General features: G+C 40.7%; 1 protein-coding gene across 1 annotated transcript in view; it reads left to right on the plus strand.

Annotated features, from left to right (window-relative positions):
* Nucleotides 1–23,409, plus strand: part of LOC114645778 (macrophage mannose receptor 1-like) — a 414,797-nt gene that overhangs the window by 178,466 nt on the left and 212,922 nt on the right. The window contains exons 5-6 of the mRNA XM_051922129.1: nucleotides 9,159–9,488; nucleotides 16,566–16,587. Of these exons, the coding sequence (XP_051778089.1) occupies nucleotides 9,159–9,488; nucleotides 16,566–16,587 (352 nt within the window). The remainder of the gene's footprint in view (nucleotides 1–9,158; nucleotides 9,489–16,565; nucleotides 16,588–23,409) is intronic.

A 23,409-nucleotide genomic window follows, 5' to 3' on the forward strand; every position in this document is an offset into this window, starting at 1 on the left:
AGGATCCTGGCAGCGCTGTTCTGAATATACTGGAGTCTCTGGATACTCTTGCCAGGAATCCCAATGAGGAGTGCATTACAGTAATCCAGCCTGGAAGAGACAAAGGCATGGACGAGCTTCTCTGCATCTGCCAGGGTGAGTAATGGGCGGAGTTTGGCGATGTTCTTGAGATGGTAAAAAGATGACTTACAGAGATATTTGATGTGGGTGTCAAAAGTAAGTTGGGAGTCCATTCTAACACCCAAATTAGTAACAGATGTGGAAAGAGGAATATTTTGGCCAGAGAAAGTAATACTGGTGATGGTAGAAGAGCGAAGATGATGTGATGTACCAACTAAGATGGCTTCTGTTTTGGATCTGTTCAACTGAAGAAAATTGAGCCTCATCCAAGCCTCTATCTCCTCCAGGCAGGTAGACAATGTAGATGTTGGCAGAGGAGCAGTAGAGGAGGTGGGAGTAGTCCTGAGGTAAAGCTGAGTGTCATCGGCATAGCAATGGAACGATAAACCATGTCTGCCAATGACAGTTCCAAGGGGGAGCATGTAGATAGTAAAAAGGATAGGGCCCAGCACAGAGCCCTGTGGAACACCACAGGCGACGTTGTGGGTGTGGGACTTTGCGCTGCCAAGGGCGACATGCTCAGTTCTGCCAGTCAGGTATGATGTAAACCAATTTAGAACAATTCCTGAGAGTCCAATAGTGTATTGCAGGCGGTGAAGAAGGATGTTATGGTCTATTGTGTCAAAAGCAGCTGTCAGGTCAAGGAGGATAAGTAGTGAAGGTGAACCAGTATCTGCCGTCATCAGAAGATCATTGGTGACCCTGACCAGGGCTGTTTCAGTGCTATGGCCAGGGCGAAAACCAGACTGAAACTTTTCAAACAGATTGTTCAGTTTGAGATGATCGTGAAGTTGTGCTGCAACTATTTTTTCCAGGACTTTGGAGAGAAATGGAAGATTGGAGATGGGCCTATAATTGGAGAGAACTTCAGGATCCAAGGTGGATTTTTTCAGTAGAGGTCTGATGACAGCAGTTTTTAGTGCAGAAGGAATATGGCCAGCCAGGAGGGACTGATTTATTATCCTGGTGATAAATGGAGAGATGGCAGAAATGTTGGCCCTCAGCAAGGGTGAGGGGAAAGGGTCCAGGGAACTAGTAGACGGTTTCATTTTCCTGATGACATCCTCCACCTCTTCCCGTGTGGCAACAGAGAAAGAGCAAAGAGGATGGACGGTCTCAGACAATGAGTCAACAGTTGGGAAGGGCAAGATATCCTTGGTAGAGAGGTGTAAACGGATATTATCAACTTTTTGTTTAAAAAAGTTGATATACATGTTGCATCTGTCATCAGTGGTCTCAGAATGGGCAGGTAAAGGAGGTTTGACAAGATGATTTATGGTTGAAAAAAGTTTTTTAGGGTTGCTGGAGCCATTTCTGATGATGGTGGAATAAAACTTGGACCGTGCAACCTTCAGAGCTTCTGCATACGCTCTCATGTGTTCTCTGTAAGCCTGTTTATGGACAGTCAGCCCAGAGGCCTTGAGCCGCCGCTCAAGGACACGCCCAGCCGCCTTCATTTTTCGCAGCTCGCAGGTATACCAAGGTGCTGAGCACGAGAATGAGACGGACCTAGATCTTAAAGGGGCGTGGAAGTCCAGGAGACTGCTCAGGGACTGGTTGTAAAAATCCACGAGGTCAGCAACAGAGAGGGAGCTGATAAAGTCAGAGGAGAGAAATGTAAGGTCCAAGGCCAAGGCATCCACATTGATATTCTTCAGATTTCTGAAGTAGATCTGTCGTTTTGGTTTGATACGGGAGGAGAAAAAGGGCAGCTCCAATGACACAACTTTGTGGTCTGAAATACCAAGATCAAATACCTGTAGATTCCTGATTGGGGCACAGTTTGAAATGACCAAGTCAAGAGTGTGACCCCTAGAATGTGTGGGAACATCAACATGTTGTTGTAGGTTGAGAGAATCTAGCAGCTCAAGGAAATCAGCAGTGAGATAACCTGTGGGATTGTCAACATGAATATTTATATCTCCTAAGATTATGATGTTGGCAGAAGTAGCACAGAGTGTTGTGAGAAGATCAGTAATTTCCGGAATAAAGGCAGAATTGGGTTTTGGAGGTCGATAGATAAGGAGAACAGTCAGGGGAAACAGGGGCTTACATTTAAATGCAAGGCACTCACAGGAAGATATTGATAAAGATATATATACTTTAAAACAGGGTCTTTGTGTCTGAACTGCCTCTTTTAAGTTTTTAGCTGATACTGTTGGAAAGGCCTGGTTTGCTGTTGTGAAAAGTGAAGAGGTGCCACCCACACAGGTGTAATTCCCCCTTTTCTCACTCCCACTCCTGACACCAGCCATGAGTAATCATTTTTATGTGAGACATGGTTGCAAATGAAAACTATGAACACTCTACAGAAGACTTTCAGATTTGGGTGGATACAAAGAGTAAAAAGTATAATTATACAACCAAAGATACAATTTCAGTGCTGTATAGTCTGTCAACCAAAAACAATGTTGATCCCATCATTTTTACTAATTGCTAACATTGTGACAGGAACTCTGCCTGTGTATAGCCTTTCACATGGCTCACAGCAGCCATTGACTTCTCATGCTTATTTTGCTGACTGTCCAGTTTAACAGAAATAAACTAACTAACTTTTCTATTTCTAAAATTTGGGACTCTCTCCCTCTTTCTGTCCTTTTATCTTGCTCACAGTGTCATAAATAATCTCATCAAAACTTTGCATGTACCAAAGAAAGCTGCTGCTCATCAGATAAACTGTTTTGTTCAGTAAAAAGAAAAATATTTTGCCTTATTTAGAAAAAATGATGTTTTCAAGAGTAACCCGTAGAAGGGCTTATGCTAGGGGGCCTTATCACTTGGGGAGCTGGTAAAGTATTTTAGTCTTGGGATGTTCATATGTTAGACCTGGCAGAAACTGTTGGAGTGGCCCCAAAGTGCAAGTGACAGAAAATTAAATTGCTGAAAATGTGAGGAGTACTAGCACTAAGAGGTCCATCCATCCATCCATCCATCCATCCATCCTCTTCCGCTTATCCGAGGTCGGGTCGCGGGGGCAGCAGCTTGAGCAGAGATGCCCAGACTTCCCTCTCCCCGGCCATTTCTTCTAGCTCTTCTGGGAGAATCCAGAGGCGTTCCCAGGCCAGTCGGGAGACATAGTCCTTCCAGCGTGTCCTGGGTCTTCCCCGGGGCCTCCTCCCGGTTGGACGTACCCGGAACACTTCAGCAGGGAGGCGTCCAGGAGGCATCCTGATCAGATGCCCGAGCCACCTCATCTGACTCCTCTTGATGCGGAGGAGCAGCGGCTCTACTCTGAGCCCCTCCCGGATGACTGAGCTTATCACCCTGTCTTTAAGGGAGAGCCCAGACACCCTGCGGAGGAAACTCATTTCAGCCGCTTGTATTCGCGATCTCGTTCTTTCGGTCACTACCCATAGCTCATGACCATAGGTGAGGGTAGGAACATAGATCAACTGGTAAATTGAGAGCTTTGCCTTACAGCTCATCTCCTTTTTCACCACGACAGACTGATGCAGAGCCGGCATCACTGGGGATGCCGCACCGATCCGCCTGTCGATCTCATGCTCTATTCTTCCCTCACTCGTGAACAAGACCCCGAGATTCTTGAACTCCTCCACTTGGGGCAGGATCTCGCTCCCAACCCTGAGGGGGCACTCCACCCTTTTCCGGCTGAGGACCATGGTCTCGGATTTGGAGGTGCTGATTCCCATCCCAGCCGCTTCACACTCAGCTGCGAACCGATCCAGAGAGAGCTGAAGATCACAGCCTGATGAAGCAAACAGGACAACATCATCTGCAAAAAGCAGTGATCCAATCCTGAGTCCACCAAGCTGGACCCCCTCAACGCCCTGGCTGCGCCTAGAAATTCTGTCCATAAAAGTTATGAACAGAATCGGTGACAAAGGGCAGCCCTGGCGGAGTCCAACTCTCACTGGAAATGGGTTCGACTTACTGCCGGCAATGCGGACCAAGCTCTGACACCAATCGTACAGGGACCGAACAGCTCTTATCAGGGGGTCTGGTACCCCATACTCTTGGAGCACCCCCCACAGGATAACCCGAGGGACACAGTCGAATGCCTTTTCCAAGTCCACAAAACACATGTAGACTGGTTAGGCGAACTCCCATGCACCCTCCAGGACCCTGCTAAGGGTGTAGAGCTGGTCCACTGTTCCGCGACCAGGTCAAAAACCACACTGTTCCTCCTGAATCCGAGGTTCAACTATGTGACGGACCCTCCACTCCAGAACCCCCGAATAGACTTTTCCAGGGAGGCTGAAGAGTGTGTTCCCTCTGTAGTTGGAACACACCCTCAGGTCCCCCTTCTTAAAGAGGGGGACCACCACCCCGGTCTGCCAATCCAGAGGCACTGTCCCTGATGTCCATGCGATGTTGCAGAGACGTGTCAACCAAGACAGCCCTACAACATCCAGAGCCTTGAGGAACACCTGGCGTATCTCATCCACCTCCAGGGGCCCTACCACCAAGGAGTTTTTTGACCACCTCGGTGACCTCAGTACCAGAGATGGGGGAGCCCACCTCCGAGTCCCCAGGCTCTGCTTCCTCATTGGAAGGCATGTTAGTGGGATTGAGGAGGTCTTCGAAGTACTCCCCCCACCGACCCACAACGTCCCGAGTCGAGGTCAGCAGCGCACCATCCCCACCATACACAGTGTTGACACTGCACTGCTTCCCCCTCCTGAGACGCCAGACGGTGGACCAGAATCTCCTCGAAGCCGTCCGAAAGTCGTTCTCCATGGCCTCCCCAAACTCCTCCCATGCCCGAGTTTTTGCTTCAGCAACCACCGAAGCCGCATTCCGCTTGGCCTGCCGGTACCTATCAGCTGCCTCCAGAGTCCCACAGGACAAACTCTGACACCAAACTTGCATTCTCCCCACCCGCACACAATATTCAGAACTCTACCGGCCAAAGCAGGAATTTGCCTGCTACTGTTATTTTGCCAACCAATTTAGTTATTCCATCTCTTTACATTCGAAACAATCAATAAGAGAGTATCTGTGTGTTTGACAAATCTATCCTAAAATAATTGCATTTTAATCACTGCCTATTATAGTAAGTTTTCCAATAGTGTGTGGCAAGAGGTGTGTGCATATTCATAATAATTTGGGGAGAATGTTGGTGAGGCAGTAGAATCTGTGGCACCCCATTATGGTCACAACTGGTGTATTCGGCAGAATTTACTGGCTGTTTGGTGGGCAGGGACCTGTAAAATAAAATTGCTTTAGCAAAATCCCACGAACCACCAGAGGAAGACTGTCCCAGGTGCAAGTAAATGTTTTTTTTTTCACAAAATACCTTTTAACAATCCATATTACAATGTTCAATTTGCAGTATTAATTTCAGAAGTAATAGTTTAAACACACTTTTATGATCGATTACCATTTCCTAATATTGTATTTTTAAGGGCTCATGTAATACCAAGAGATGCCCCCATGATAATATTTATGTTTATATTTTTTAGTTTGTATTTTTGTTTATGAAATGTTTTTCTTAATTTTGTTTCAGTGCTTCGTTTGTCATCTGGCAACACTTACACACGCAGTATCTCCTCAGTGGATAATGGTGATTCTTCTCAAACAGGTAGATACATGCACAAAAACGTTACTGATGGAAAATTTAAAGAGCAAAACCTATATGAAGGACCATAGAGAGACTGGCATATCTTGGGCATCTTGGTGTGGTTCCTGCCTTGTCTCTAGTGTTGCTGTAAATGGCCCTGGCTTCACAACTCTGGACTGAATTAAGCAGGTTTTGGAATGTTTTTGTTTTACAGTATGTTATAAAGAGTGCTGTGATCAGCAGTGTCACAAGTTTAATTTTCCTTCTCAGTATTCAGTTAGTGAGTTATTAGGGTGCACATCCTGATGTTAAGGACTACATCAATGACTCATGTTACAAATAATCAGTAATTAATTTGAGCAGAGCAGCAGGGATCGTTTTGTTTTACATTTTGGACTCTTCAGCATGATTCTTCAGATAAAATTATATTTTAAGAGTGTTTTGTGTGGCAACAGCTCGCCTTCCTGTTATGTTTTTAAGGACTTCAACAATAAACTAATGATAAACATTAACAGCAAGAAAAATAACTTTAGTCAAGTTATACTCAATATGGAAGTACTTAATGAGTTCCTAATAATACTGACCAGAAAATGGTTGTGGAGTTATCACTTAAACCACTTCTGGGATCAGGAATGCCTCCTGGTTCAATCCTACTAGAGTTCTGTCTCATAAGTCAAGGTGGTGCAGTGGTAGTGCTGCTGCTTTGCAGTAAGGAGTCTGTGGGAGATTGTGGGTTCGCTTCCCAGTTTCTCCCTGTGTGGATAGCACTTTCAGTACTAAAGAAAGTGCTATATAAATGTAATGAATTATTATTGAGGTGTCCACTAGAATCCTGTCCCAGTTATCTATTAAAAGAGACAGACACCCTCTAGGCAGCCTTCCATCATAATAAATATCAAGTGGTCATATATGAAATTTTCAGCCTCCCCCTATTGAAATGGGGAATTTCTACAGTTCTACCCATCATTCTCCTTTTCCTTATACATTATTTCTGTGTTCTTTAAGTTATTGTCTTTGAACCATTCCTTATAAACATATGTTGTAACAGCCCACAGTAGTAGTACTTTTAATTTCCCAGCTAGCTTTTTTTGCTTGCAACTTTGGTTGAACCTCACATAATATGGGATTTTCTTTCATAGTTTATAGGAAAGTACTTTAGATTTTTTCAAAGCACATACAGTTAAAAATAGAAGCTCCTCAATATTGTGTTCTTTATTCTTTTTATTTTATACAACAATGACTACGGTGGGTTGGCACCCTACCCGGGATTGGTTCCTGCCTTGTGCCCTGTGTTGGCTGGGATTGGCTCCAGCAGACCCCTGTGACCCTGTGTTCGGATTCAGCGGGTTGGAAAATGGATGGATGGGACAACAATGATCAATGTCATGTAATGTCACTTACTAACTCACTTAATCCAGAACAGGGTCATGGGGGATTTGAACCTATCCCAGCTAGCACAGAACACAAGGCAAGGACAGGGTGCCAGTCCATCACAAACAAACACATACACTATGGCCAAACTGGCATTTCTCATCCACCTGACCTGCACGTTTTTTCTACTTTTGGAGGAAACTGAGCACCTGGTGGAAACTCACACAGACACAGGGAGAACATGCAGACTCTGCACAGGGAGGACCCTGAACACGAACCCTGGCCTCTTACTGTGAGGCACCAGAACTACCAATGCACCACTGTGCCGCCCATTGATCAATGTTAAGTTATTAAGTATGCAGGTGATATTATGGTGATAGGATACATATACAGTATGGAGATGATAAAAGCCATTACTAAATGGTCTGCTTGATTTAATCTACTGCAATTCTTTCAATAGCAATGTTAGTACTAGGGTGTTGTACCGTGTTAGCCATTATGAATGTAGAGAAAAGCCAAGCAAAATGACACCTTTTATTGGCTAACTAAAAAGATTACAATATGCAAGCTTTCGAGGCAACTCAGGCCTTTTTGCCTGAAGAAGGGGCCTGAGCTGCCTCGAAAGCTTGCATATTGTAATCTTTTTAGTTAGCCAATAAAAGGTGTCATTTTGCTTGGCTTTTCTCTAATAGTAATGTTAAAAATACTGTGACTTTTGCAAACAGACACCTTTATGCTCTCTCTCATGGTTCTTCAAGAGAAGGTAGAAATGGTGTCCGATTTTAAATATCTAGGGACATGCGTTTCTATCTATCTATCTATCTATCTATCTATCTATCTATCTATCTATCTATCTATCTATCTATCTATCTATCTATCTATCTATCTATCTATCTATCTATCTATCTATCTATCTTTATAATATTATAATTGGAATATAAATTATAAAGGCAATCAATGCCTTTTTTAATATAAAGTCAAGACAAAGATCTCATGCGTTATACAGATTTACTCTTTTCCCTACACTATGATATTCAAATAGATGATTACATTATTTTCTTTTGTTGTTCATCTATAACTCCATCGCTCATCAAACCATCATAGTTTAATTAATGGTCAGAGGGTGAGAGCTTTTCTCGACTACATTCAGCATAAAGCAAAATTAAACCTTGGGCAGGATTGATGCCATTTCATCATCATTCTTTATCAGTTGTTTTACTACTTCTGAAGACTGGCGTAGAATCTCAACCACACAATGTGCAGAGTTTCCTTGTGCTCCAATGTCCACATGGGTTTTTCTCCAGATGCCTCTCCCTAACCTGACCCTAAAGTGGATTAATTGGGTTCAAAAAATAAATGGACAGGCTCCTATAGTAAAAAAAAAAGATTCAGTTGTAAAATTTAGTGAATTTTTTAATGTCAGGAATCACAATCTGTTTTCAAAAGGACTGATTTAGAGTAATCAATATTTAGTCATCTTGGTGTGTGATTTTGTTTTAAGTACATAATGTTTAGCAGCAATAAATCTGGCCAATGTGTGGCCTGTGATAGAAGAATATGCCACCAATCGCATACCTGCCTTTCATCCACTGCTGCCAGTAGGAAAGTCATACATATGGCAACACTTTTTAATTATTCCACCACATCAAAACAGGGTGCATACATAACTAGATGTGCCAAAGGAATGCATGAAAGCTTTTAATAAAATTTCCTAAAGCTTTTATTTTACTAAACAAAAATTAGAACTAAAATGACCAAAACACTAATAGAATAAAATACTTCTAAAGTGATAGCTAAAGAGACAATTCAGATTTGAATTTCTGTGTAGTGCCCAACATAGCCAATAGTTCAATCACTAAGATGCCAAAATTTCTTTAGTCTGATAAAATTAATACTTATTACAAAGAAATGTAACTGCAAGTCAACAGACAACTTACCACAAAAAAAATATAGGAGTATTGCATAAAAAATACAGTACATATATCAATTAAGTTAATAATATAGGCTTCACAGTGTCTAACCTGTTTAATCCAAATATTGGGGCTCAGAAGTGCAGCGGCCTATCCCAGCAACATCGGGAATGAGTCAGGAGTGAATCAAATGTAAAAATATTTGACTTGTGATTTAATGTTTTTGTTTTCTTTAGGATTCAGCCCACTTGTTTCTTATGTTGTTGCACAACTTCATTTTGTGCCTAATACTTTGTCCTGGGCGGATGCACAGAGCTACTGCAGGACTAACTACACTGACCTGGCAACTATTAATGAAGAAGATGAAACTCCAGCCTTAAACATATCAGGAAAACAAGAATTTTGGATCGGGCTGAAACGTCACAATGACAACTGGCAGTGGTCAAATAAGGATGAAGTTACATATTCAAATTGGAAAAGAGATTTCTTCTGTGCTTTTGTGCAGTCTGATGGCTCCTGGAATGATACAATCTGTTATGAAAATTTAACTTTGATGTGCTACAAAGGTAAAGTATCTATAATAAAAGTGGCATCAGGACCGGCTCTACCATATAAGCAAAACAGGGAGTCACCAAGGGTGGCAAAATATTTTGGGTCGGGGTGGCAGGCATTTTTTTTAACATTACAATCTCAACCTAGAAATACTGTGACTTTGCACAACACCAAAAGGGAAACATCCTCCAAAATAACTGCCAAATGCTAGAGCTGGCAGTGAGTAGTATTACTTAAATGATTTGGAAAACCTGTTGATTCAAACCACAAAGTGACCTTTTCTTCAACTATCTAAGTATTTGTAATAGTAAATAATGTGTTCATGTAAAGATATATTTATTGCATAAAAATTGCAGCAGATAAAATTCTGAGACACACAGTAAAGTATTTATATCCATCCATCCATTATCCAACCCGCTATATCCTAACTACAGCATCACGGGGGTCTGCTGGAGCCAATCCCAGCCAACACAGGGTGCCAACCCACCGCAGGGCACGCACACACACACACGCACACCAAGCACACACTAGGGACAATTTAGAATTGCCAGTGCACCTAACCTGCATGTCTTTGGGCTGTGGGAGGAAACCAAAGTAACCGGAGGAAACATTAAAATATCCATCCATCCATTTTCCAACCCGCTGAATCCAAACACAGGGTCACGGGGGTCTGCCGGAGCCAATCCCAGCCAACGCAGGGCACAAGGCAGGAACCAATCCCGGGCAAGGTGCCAGCCCACCGCAGGACACACACACACACCAAGCTCACACTAGGGCCAATTTAGAATCGCCAATCCACCTAACCTGCATGTCTTTGGACTGTGGGAGGAAACTGGAGTACCTGGAGGAAACCCACGCAGACACGGGGAGAACATGCAAACTCCACGCAAGGAGGACCCAGGAAGTGAACCCGGCTCTCCTAACTGCGAGGCAGCAGCGCTACCCACCGCGCCACTCTACAGTATTTATAACTGTTTATAATTTAAACATTTATTACTTCACATCAGCTGTAAAGTGTGACCTTTGACAAGTTAAAAATGGAAGTATTTTAGGTTTGTAGCCTGATGGGTAGGACCACTGAGCAAGAATTATGAATATCATACAGTATGAAATGATAAGGTCAGTGAAACGTTACACTGAATTCCTGCTCTCAGGTATACTGCTTGAGTCTTAACAAAAACTAATAATATTAATTAAGCATATTTATAAGGTTCCTGACATCTTAGTTTTATATAAAATAAAAGGTAATTGTGCTCATGTGATCAGAAAAGGAGGCACAGAAATAGTCAGTCTTGTTGATTCAAGCACCCCAGATTTCACTGTAGGACAAATCAGCATTGTGCTTTTTGCTAGGCTGAGCTAAACCAAGATCCTTCTGCGTTTCAATTATTACTAGTTAACTAGCTTTCTGCTTTCGATCTGTCAACAGTGTTAAACAAAATTAATTAACCTCTTTGCTGACTTTGCCAATCAGGGTGCCAAACCATTACAGATGAATCAACCATATCAGAAAATGACGCAGGTAGCTGTTCACAAAAGTTCATTTATTTTATTTGTTCAGGAGTGGAGCAAAAGACACACACTGAACCTTTTAATTCTGATATTCTAAGTGTAGGTCTTATCATTATTGGCTTCCACTGAGAACTACATAAGATAAAAACAGCAAGTCAAACATAAACCTCACTGAAATGGTTTATTATTATATATTGTATATAATATATAATTATAGTACTTATGTAATAATTATTTACTGTGTGCATATCTCTTATGTCTCATTGATACATAGCTCTCATGAAAAGAGAATACACTTTAGTGTTTCTGTTAATGTATTAATAAACATCTTCATCAAATCCTCATGATTCCAGTCTGAAAAGGATACAATAATACTGTTCTAAATATTGAGAAATAGTAGTACATCAAATATGTTAAAGCTTCCTTTAATGCAAAAGTTGTATTAACATCATTCTATTTAGACAAGAGATCTGCATGCATTATTAATAGGAATTTGTCTGATTAAAATGATTTTTAGTAGATTTTGGGTAATAAGATTGTTAAGAGCGCAAGTTAAGCAATAAACAGGAAACACAACTCACATTTAAGTTCAATAATATTATTATATCCAGTTGGGGGAATCCCAAACAACAGTGCTGGGGGGTAACGCATTAAACGTAACAGATGTTTTGTAGTCAAATTACCTTTTAAGGTAATGAATAACATAATGCAAAATACTGTATATTTTATTGAAGCAAAATAACTGCATTACTTAAAAAAACAGATTTGCATTACCGCTTTACTTATTTTTTAAATGTTTCCTGGGCACCGTAATGCTGCATTTACACGAGGTGACAGAGCTTGTCAGGCGCACTGTGCGGTAAACATGCCATGGTTCAAAACACCACTTTTAACATGTCGCAGTGCTACTTAAATTGACTGCAAATCCCAGCAGTCCCAGGTGTACTACGCCATTCAGCAGCTTTGATTGTTGCTGCAGGGGCTGATGGGAGAAATAAGATATTGTTTAAAATTTAAAAGTGAACATTAAGAGGAATCACAATTATTTCAGACCTGCCTCACAATATGATCCTTTTCTGGTAGCTCAGTCATTTCAAGGAGAAAGTATGCTTTACAACTACGTCTGAAAATGTTTGGGGAAAATGTTGTTGGAAAAAATGTCTAGGTCATCTGGATGTAGAGGCGCTATGTAGAGCCTCATATTCTTTAGCTACCTGTCCTCTATCACACTTTAGAATCAACAAGTCCTCATTTAGACCGTGCAGCTACTGGACTCTTCCTCATCCTCAAATACAGTAATCCCTCACTTATCGCGGGAGATAGGTTCCAAGGCCGACCGTGATAACTGAATTTCCGCGAAGTAGGGACACCATATTTATTTAATTATTTAACGTGTATTTGGACGTTTTTAAACCCTCCCTGTATTGTTTACAACCCACCCTTTATTAATAACAGGGACAACTGCTAAGCAATATGAAATCGGTAGATAATATGATAGCAATAGCAATAATATAATAGCAATATGAAATCGGTAGATAAGTTTACACTTACCGCGTGGTGATGATGATGAATATGCTGCGCAGTACAAATGATGACAATGAAGGATGATGATGACTTTTACTGTGTAGCCGATGACTGTATTTTACGTCTCGTCATCCAGGCTTTTGCATTGTACATCCAATGTATGGGAAGCAGATTCTTGTTTTTGTTTTTTAAAATCCTTGGGTTTTTCGACTTGTAAATAAACCCTGGCTTTAACAAAAATCCCGCAGCATTGCCACACATCACAAGGGTCACACGATCCTTGTATGCTTTAAAGCCAGAGGCTTTTGCTTCCTCTTTGAACAGGAAAGTTCGCGACGGCATTCTTTTCCAAAACAAGCCAGGTTCATCCATATTAAAAACTTGTTCGGGCCGATATCCACCTTCGGAGATAATCTTCTTGAACGTTTCATTCACGTAAGTTTCAGCAGCGATCGTGTCAGCTGAAACAGCCTCGCCTTGCAGGGAAACGCTTTTTAAGCCGTAGCATTTCTGAAACTTTGCAAACCACCCTTTGCTAGCAGAAAATTGCCGTTTCTTACGTGGTGAATCACTGGAGGTCCCTGGTTGCGGATCTTCTACCTCTTCTTCATCTTCTTCGCGGTCACCACTGTCGTCTTCTGGTTCCTTAGCGGCAAAGGTCTTGTACAGGCTCTTAGCCTTTGTTTGGATAATGTTCGAATCCAATGTTATGTTCTTCTTTCGGCAGTTGGCTATCCATATGGCCAAAGCAGATTCCATTCAGATGATCGTTTTATTACGAGCCGTAACCACTCTCTTCGCCGACTTTTGAAAGGTGATGGTAGCCGTCTTCCTAATGTTCGCCTCTTCCTTCTTGATATAGCGAGCGGTGGATTCGTTCACGCCATTTGGCGGGCCACAGCCGCGTATGTTCTCCCTTCCTTCAGCATATCCAGAAGTTTCACCTTCTCAGCGATCGTCATCATTCTTCGTTGTCGCTTAGGCTCAGCACCAGCCTTGGAAGAAGGAGCACGTTTGGGAGCCATTGCAGGGGGTGAAAATTGAAGCGAAGTTCAACACAATCCACAAAAAAATCACACACAGCACACTGTAAAGTAAACCGCTCAGCGAGAAAGCTTGAAGCGAATGACAAGGGGAGATACTGTGGGATCTAGGCATCAGTCAAAGCACCAATCACAGGCCCGATTAGAAAGCGGAAAGCTGTGATTTGTCGTCTCCCTCCCGTGTGACAATCACAGCCCGTGCTACAACGCACGTAGTCACCAAACTTGTTTTGTTGTTCTTAGACTAGGAAATACTACTACTACAGTATATTTAAAAACCCGCTAAGTCGTAAATTCGCGATAAGTTGATCGCGAAGTAGCGAGGGATTACTGTATTACCATCATATATCCTGATCCCCACTCCATCTTGTTAGTAGCACAAGCCAACATATAAGTGGGTGAAGTTTTTGGAGCAAATAAGGCATTTTTTGCATTTTATTGCCACAAATATGAAATGCTTACACTTTTGTCATGTTGTTTACCTGCACCATCCTTTCCCTTTTTGAATTCTTGTTTCTCTATGAGCCATTTGAAGTTTTAAGTTGTAAGGAAGTTGATTATCCAGGCATCCATTATCCAACCCGCTATATACTAACTACAGGGTCACGGGGGTCTGCTGGAGCCAATTCCAGCCAACACAGGGCGCAAGGCAGGAAACAAACCCCAGGCAGGGCGCCAGCCCACCGCAGGGTGTGCACACACACATACACACACACACACCAAGCACACACTAAGGACAATTTAGAATCGCCAATGCACCTAACCTGCATGTCTTTGGACAGTGGGAGGAAACCGGAGCACCCGGAGGAAATCCACACAGACATGGGGAGGACATGCAAACTCCACGCAGAGAGGACTCGGGAAGTGAACCCAGGTCACCTAACTGCGAGGCAGCAGCGCTACCACTGCGCCACCATGCCACCCAAGTTGATAATGTATAATGTTCAAGTCTGGAGAACCTCTATCTATGTACAGCTGTGAAAGCAACACTCAAATAAGAGGTGGATATGAAAATTTCCAAAAATTAGCAAATGCTCAGGATTTGACATTAGGCTCTTAAATAAAATATTTTTTTATTTTTTAATAACATCTAGCTTCTCTTTTCATTCCACCATTAAATACATCATCACTTAACACCTTATTTTTAAACCTGTTATTCGTAACTATGAAGTCACCAGTGCATTTATGTAATGAAAACACTTTTCTTTGTTGGTATTATACATTAATCTAGAAGCTACATATATGAAAAAAGTATTTATTTGAATTTACTTATATTTAACTTGGTAGCATTTCCTTTTTAACAGCACACCCCACATTTGTGGCTATAGAGAAAAAAAATACAATTGACTAAACCAATCTGGAGCAGGGAGGTAGACCACTAAATATTTCTTAGTAAAAAATAATTCAGAGTAATAAAACACACACTATGATGCCCTTTTATAAATCCCCAAATTAAGTGTTTTTTCTGAACAAGTGACCCAAGGCTGATGTATGATTATGGTGAAGTAATAGTAAAAGAATGCCAAAATACAAATACAGCCCAGCATAAATCTTCAGGAACTGTGGTTTAAAATGTTCACAGATAACAGCATTGTCATACATAACTTAAAACATTCCCACCAAAGAAATATGATAAAAATAATTGCAGGTTAATAATTTTTATGCATATGTATAGCTTGTCAGCAACTATTATCCTGCATGTACAGAGTTTCAACACCAGGCGCTGTGCTATGAGAGCCCATAACTTTGTTAGATGGTTGCCTTGGGCCATATTAAAACTCTAATCCGCTTTGTACAAGTCCTCTCCTGAGTCCTAATGCTCCATCAGCAATATATAAATGCATAAAAAAGGATATGAATGAGAAGTTTTATTAATAAATTGATAATTTTTCATATTAATAAGATTTCATATTCTCTTTAGCGTAGTGCATTAGATATTTTTATGTCCACCTGCTTTTCTGTCTCACAATCTTGAAGTGACAGATATGCCAATAAATCAGACGTGAATTGCTGATTAGTGCAGGAGACAAGCATTGTTTTGCATAAGAATGGGGCGCCTCATCTGTTTGAAGACCGTTGAAAGACAAAATGTACTTAGAAAGCAGACAAACATCAATATAAAGTTTCACATAAACTTTAATTCAGGGAGCTATAGTTAATGTTATGTCTGGTTTCATAATAGTGTTACAAGACTTTGTGACCTGTTCGAAAAAGCATTAAGCAATACAATATTATCTAAATAAATTATTTTTTAATAAAATATTATTCAGTCTGTGAGTAAGTGAGTAATTGTGTCATACTGCTTCAATATCACTTTTAGAGGTAATACAATATGCTCTATGTGCTATGTTTACCTGTGTACCTATGTACACCTAAAACTTAGAAAAATGCACAATAGGTCAATAAAAATCATTTTAGAGATATTTTTGTTATGTTGTCACAAAGGCACAAACAAGCTGCCACCCTGCAGAGCTAATGGCCTTCTCCAGGAGCCCGGAGGAATGTGATGTCATAATGCTTCCTGTGACTCACTGACTCTGATTATATCATATTAGTTGTATACCGTAATAATAATAATAATAATACATTTTATTTGTCTAGCCCTTTTCCATTGCTTAAGTATAAAATTGCACAAAGAAAAATGTAGAACAGTGGACAAAATTTATCATAACTATGAATAATGCATTTATAGGAGCTGTAGAAGGAAGGATATACAGTAGGTGATGACAGCAAACTTGTTTAGTCAATTGTCTGTACTTATGGTCACCAAACATAAACAAAGCTGAGATAAAATAAATCAGGAAATATCAACAGTGTGTTGCTACATGCTGTAATGGACATACTTAATTTTGATTATAAAAAATCTTCAAAGATACTCAAACTTTTTCTTAATCTTGTGGTGCATTACAATAACACTTATTTAACAGAGACAATATTAATCCATAATATTGTGTTTTCATGCCTTTTAGTTGTTTTATTTGTCATAAATACAGTTACATTCTGTATTTACAGAAACAAACAACATCAGTGAGAGGTATTTCTGGATAAATGAGAGTATGATGTGGAGCAGAGCTCAGAACTACTGCAGAGTGAACTACACAGACCTGGTCACTATAAGAAATGAAAGCGAAAATGAGGTGATAAAGAGCAAATCACAGGGTACACCCTTCTGGATTGGCCTGTTCAATAACCCTTGGAAATGGTCTGATGGAGGGAATTCAACATTTCGAAACTGGAGCGTTGGCAATCCAAATAATTATAATCATAATGAAAAGTGTGTGGAAATTAACTATAACAAATATGGAGGAAATGGAGGAATTGGATGGAATGATGCTGACTGTAATTTACAAAGGTCATTTTTCTGCAACAGTAAGGATATCATTTATCTCTTGTGTTAGAAAAGATATTTCTCACTCAAAAGTAACTTTAATATTTAATCAAACAGTGAATATGTAAATTTGTGCAAAATGTTTCTTAGGCTCACGTGGATCTTCATCACAACAGTATGTGCAATATAAGCTAACATGGAGTGACGCTGTGAACTACTGCAAAGTGAAATTCTCAGGTACCCTAATTACTGTTGAGAATGAAGCCATGAGTAAGAACTTGAGTAACTGCTATCCTGACTCTTGGATTGGTCTTCGGCATGAATATGATAACTGGAATTGGTCCAATTCAGACCCAGTCACCTACACAAACTGGAAGCGTACCTTTTCCTGTGCTGTGCTCCAGTCAGATGGCTCTTGGAATGACTCAGACTGCAATGCACTGAATCCTTTTCTGTGCTACAATGGTGAGAGTGATTTAATTTTAAATAATGTTAAATAACGGTACAAGACTGGATGCTGAAAACAAGGCAACACAATTAGAACATTTAGATTTTTTTACTCTACCTTTTCACAAATCTGCATTAACAAATCAAGCATGTAGCATTTTTTTTTGTAGAAAACTGATTTATAAATATGAGAAACGTCAATATTAGTTTTCAGCTAATCAGCTTACTCTTAAAGTCAAATTTATTGAGGTCTTTTTGAGCACTCAATTCAATTCTAAATACAGTAGGCATGTTTTCAGTTTTTAACATTTGTTTTATTTATTAAGGTGAATTATTTATTCATTTTAGTTCTCAAGGCACATCTGCCCTTGAACATTTAATAAATATTAATTTCAATTTATGTCCAAGTCCTTCACTAACAGAATAGTCAGTCAGTCAGTATTATCCAACCCACTATATCCCAACACAGAGTCACGGGGGTCTGCTGGAGCCAATCCCAGCCAGCACAGGGCACAAGTCAGGAACAAATCCCGGGCAAGGCGTCAGCCCACAGCAGGGCAAACACACCAAGCACACACTAGGGACAATTTAGGATCGCCAATGCACCTAACCGGCATGTCATTGGATTGTGGGAGGAAACTGTTGCATAGAATAGTTGTTATCCCCAAGTAAATAGTAAAGAAAAACACTTACATAGTTCTTTTTCTAAGTGCATATTTTTTACCATCTTACAGTAATATTTTTATTGCACAAACCAATTTTATTTACCATCTTCAAATTCTGTTGTAGGAAGTGCAGGATCTCTGCTTCTGTCCATACAGGGATGCCAAATAAATATAAGAAAATGTGCATAATATGAGAAAAAGAAATGATTAATTGATGTTAATCAATCAGTTAATTATCAGTTTTGCCTTTGGCAATGCTAGCAATCAAATAATTGGTAGGCTCCTACTTTATTTTCCATATGTTTCTGTGCAGGAGGGGTGTCCGGCCATTAGACTTACATTAACATAACTGAAGCTTTTAAGAAACAAAATAATACAATTTATTGATAAACACAAGGATTATAGAAATATGATAAATGCATATAAATTGAAATAGAAGACAGGGCATAAGACAGAAAAGAGAGACAAACATATAGCACAGAAGAAGCTAGCTGTTTGGTATTTTGTATTTTAAAATACCAAGTCTGATGTTGTGTGGAGTTGTTGCTCTAAGTTCTAGTGGATGAACTTTTTGTGTTGGAGGTCACTCTTTGTCTTTGGTACATGGCTCTTTGTCTTTTGTGTGTGGTATGGTGTGATACCGCCTTTCCCAGCTCGCTGTAACTTAACAGGGAAAAGCATTACTCTGGCACAAGAGTGTAGGTGCTGAAGTTTCCTTCTTGATGTAACACTGCTTCTCAGTCTTTTTCAAATAGTCTCAATCACTGGCACAGAGCTTGGCTTGGCAGAGTGAATCTTAGAGCTCGTTCATGGCATCCAGACTCTATGGAGAGTAACTTTCAGGACAAAGAAAGTTTGTGAGCTTTTATGTTCCACAGATAGTGAGTGGCTTCTTACCCCAAAGACAGTGGCTCATCAGTTTTCAGCTCATCCAAAGAGAATGAATCATCAGATTTTAGCTTCCCCAAAGAGAACAGATCATCAGCTTTCAGCTCATCAAAAGAAACAGAAGAGATGAATGCAGATAGTTTTGAAGGAAGCTATGACCTCTGCTGATTGGATCAAAGTAACTTCCAGTTACAATTCCAGTGCCCGCTTATAGGTGCCTTTGGCCAGAGTTCAGTTATAACCCTAAAATGAATGTCCATCTGGGTTCTGGTTTCTCTGAAGATGAAATACAGAGTTTACCAAACTGTTGGTATGAGCTGCAGCTCAGCCGTGTGCTCAGGAAGGAAAGTGGGCGTACAAGCTGGATTTCTGCATCTCTGTTACATCTGCTGTCTTCACAGGTCTTGTGTGCCACTAAAAGCCTAGCAAAACAGGCAATGCCCACTTGGTACTACACTGTTTTGATAAATTATCTTTTTGTCTAGGACTCAGGGTGGGCACCAGTTTAATGTGACAATGCATTAAATGTGCTAGTTTGAAAATGGATGGATTAATAAATTGCTGTTTATTTTCTTTCCTGTGGTAAACAAATTGCTGAAATGTGAAGTACAGCAGGTGCTGGCACTGGCAACATTTGCTATCTGGTCAAAAAAGAAAGCTGGCAAGGGGGCAGTATGTCTTATTTTTGTGAACTAGGATCCTTAGAAGAAAAATACATCAGTACCTACTCAAAGAGCAGTCTGAGTGAAGGCACACAAGACTTACTCAAGATACCAGAGGCCTTGTGTATAAAACCGTTCTTAGATTCCATACTAAAAATTTGCTTATGCTTGAAAGGCAAAAATAGCATATGCACAAAAATATATGATTTATAAAACTAAACTTATGACTGGTGCCACACCAAGTTCCTTATAAATATGAAACTATGCATGCATGCTTGTCCTTTTAGCTACACCCTGTCACCTTCCTCCATTAACCACTTATGGTTTAAAAAATGCTTTTTTTGAATATTTATGATTTAATCACCATATACATTTGGCCATGTTCCTGAGTGCTGTTCTTACTACAAACCGTGGGAGAATAGAGGAGAAAAGGCATAAACTGATTAAACTGGAAATTTCGAGATTAAAGTTGACATTTCGTGCTTTTTTCCCCACTGTGTGCCTTTTTTTTTCTCTGTACCCTAATAAGCTTTCATATGACACTCAGACGGTGGGCTACGACTCGCCTTTTCACGGTAACTTTGATATGTGACAACTTCTTTTTTATTTCGGGCACTGTGCGACTTTGTGAACTTCAGCTTTCAAGTTTCTCCGACACACTATGTCACTTGATCAACTTCCTTTTGTTGTTTATACCACTGTTTAAACCAACAAATAGTACGTTTTTCCTTGCCTCCACTTGGTATTTGCTGAAATTCTTCTATTTTCCCTTGTGCTTTTGCCATTGTCTTTTCACAGAAGGCTGAGCTTAAGGGCTATTTATATTGATTTGCATATTCAAAGAGGCATAATTCTGGGAGAAGTTGGGGCGGGACAGCAGGTGCGTGCACGTGCATTACTTTTCACGCTGACCGGGATTTATGTAGCAGAAGAACGTGGAAGTTGCCGTTCACACAGATTTATGCATCTGAATTTTTTTGTGCGTCGAACATTTCCGCTTTTGTGCTTACGCCATGTTATAGTGTGAGTTCTACGCACAGCGTTATACATGAGGCCCCAGGTGTGTTAAATTTGGTGTTATCGCTCTCACAATCTGTCATACTGGTCAGTGGAAGTTCAGCATGGCACCTCATGGTAAAGAACTTTCTGAGGATCTGAAAAAAAGATTTGTTGCTCTACATAAAGATGGCCTAGGCTATAAGAAGATTGCTAACACCCTGAAACTGAGATGCAGCACAGTGGCCAAGACCATACAGGACAGGGTCCACTCAAAACAGGCCTCGCCATGGTCGACCGAAGAGGTTGAGTGCATGTGCTCAGCATCATATCCAGAGGTTGTCTTTTGAAAATAGACGCATGAGTGATGCCAGCATTGCTGTAGAGGTTGAAGGGGTGGGGGGTCAGCCTGTCAGTGCTCAGACCATACGCCGCACACTGCATCAAATTGGTCTGCATGGCTGTCGTCCCAGAGGGAAGCCTCTTCTAAAGATGATGCACAAGAAAGCCTGCAAACAGTTTACTGAAGACAAGCAGACTAAGGACATGGATTACTGGAACCATGTCCTGTGGTCTGATGAGACCAAGATAAACTTATTTGGTTCAGATGGTGTCAAGCATGTGAGGCGGCAACCAGGTGAGGAGTACAAAGACAAGTATGTCTTGCCTACAGTCAAGCAGGGTGGTGGGAGTGTCATGGTTTTGGGCTGCATGAGTGCACTAGGGAGCTATAGTTCATTGAGTGAACCATTAATGCCAACATCTACTGTGACATACTGAAGCACAGTATGATCCCCTCCCCCGCAGGGCAGTATTCCAACATGATAACGACCCCAAACACACCTCCAAGATGACCACTGCCTTGCTAAAGAAACTGAGGGTAAAGGTGCTTGACTGGCCAAGCATGTCTCCAGACCTAAGCCCTATTGAGCATCTGTGGGGCATCCTCAAACGGAAGGTGGAGGAGCGCTAGGTCTCTAATATCCACCAGCTCCATGATGTTGTCGTGGAGGAGTGGAACTCCATGCCCAAGAGAGTTCCAGTGCTGGAAAATAATGATGGCCACAAAAAATATTGACACTTTGGGCACAATTTGGACATTTTTCACTTAGGGGTGTACTCACTTATGTTGCCAGCAGTTTAGACATTAATGGCTGTGTGTTGAGTTATTTTGAGGCGACAGAAAATATATGCTGTTATACAAGCTGTGCACTGACTACTCTACATTGTATCAAAGTGTTATATCTTCAGTGTTGTCCCATAAAAAGATATAATAAAATATTTACAAAAATGTGAGGGGTGTACTCACTTTTGTGAGATACTGTATAAAAGATAGATAAATTGATTACTAAAGAACTATATACAGCTATAGACAGATTGATAGTACTTTATTTGTCCCAAGGGGAAATTTAGCTTTTCACAGAAGCTCAAGAAATGTCATAACAAACAACAATACCCTCAAACAAATTACAAAAACCTCTTCCTTAAATAGGACCTCTGTGTTATGCGACCAATCCAGTCTGGCATTGATTTGGACCCCCAAGTATTTGTAGTAGTCCACCACCTCCACATCCACTCCTTGAACAGTGTCTAAGCACAGAGGTTCTATGGTGTAGTAAAGACAATAAGCAGTGCCTTGGTTTTGTTGATGTTAAGTTGCAGACAACTCTTTCTGCACCATGTTCTCCACCTGACTTCTATACTCTGTCTTATCCTGCTTGTCAGTACACCCCATTAGTGCATGATCATTTATCTCATGATCTGGTATTACATTTGCAGTCTGAGATGTACAGGATGAAGAGGAGGGGAGACTGGACTGTCCCTTGTGATGGTACAGTGTTGCTTACATCCACTTCAGAGACATAGTCCTTAAGCCTCCCAAACTGTGGTCTTCCTGACAGATAGTTAATTTTCTCTGATACCTTAGGCTCATCAACCTGAATATCTCTGAGCTCGACCCTTGACAGTGATGGCTAGATGGTATTGAGCCTTGTTAAGCCTTGTGAAGCAGATAGATAATTGAACCTTCTACTCCAATCTTTGACAAGTGAAGTGGGTTCAAGTAGTGTTTCACAAGAGGAGTCATATAGTCCAGGACCAGCCTCTCAAAGTTCTTCATGATGTGGGGCATGAGAGCCACTGCTCTGTAGTCGTTACGTGAAGACGTGCATGCCTTATTTGCAAGTGGAACATTACAAGATGTATTGCACCGCAGCAGCACTTTCTAGAGCCTAAGTGACAGGCCGAAACAAGTAACAGATAATACCCCAATGTTGGACAGCACAGGCCTTAAGTAGTCATGGACTGATTCCATCTGGTACTATAGTTTTTTCCTGCATGTAGGCTCCTCAGTTTTCTCCTCACTTGGCCATCAGTTATGGACAAGCCATACTTATAATCAGAGGTGGACTCATCGCTGACTTTACAAGTTGAAGTGGAAGGAGTAAAATATGTGCAGAGAGTTGTTGATAAAGTAGACAAAGTTTGGAGAGATTGTCTCCTGCAAGAAAGTGGTGGTGGAAGGAAAGAAAGCTCTAAATTCAAATACCAATTCATGTCATTTGCCTTAAATGTACTTGTAAGTTTCCATAATCTATTTAGTATTTTAAAACCTCAGCAAAAAACTTTCTTTGTTTTATGAGAACTAGATTTATGGGCAATTCTGTCCTTATGTTTGTATATTAAGCACCCTTAGCTTTACAATAATCATAAAGCTGAAGAGCTTTCTCCCTGTTGCATTATAAAAATGTAATTGTTATATTCAGTCCATGATTTGTCATTCTGACATTTCACTTTTGGCCTGTTGATGTCTTATACTGTATAATTTCTACTGCCTATATCTGTTCTTAGAAGTACATTCACTGCATTAT

The sequence above is a fragment of the Erpetoichthys calabaricus genome, chromosome 1, assembly GCF_900747795.2.
Source record: "Erpetoichthys calabaricus chromosome 1, fErpCal1.3, whole genome shotgun sequence".
NCBI classification, from domain to species: domain Eukaryota; kingdom Metazoa; phylum Chordata; class Cladistia; order Polypteriformes; family Polypteridae; genus Erpetoichthys; species Erpetoichthys calabaricus.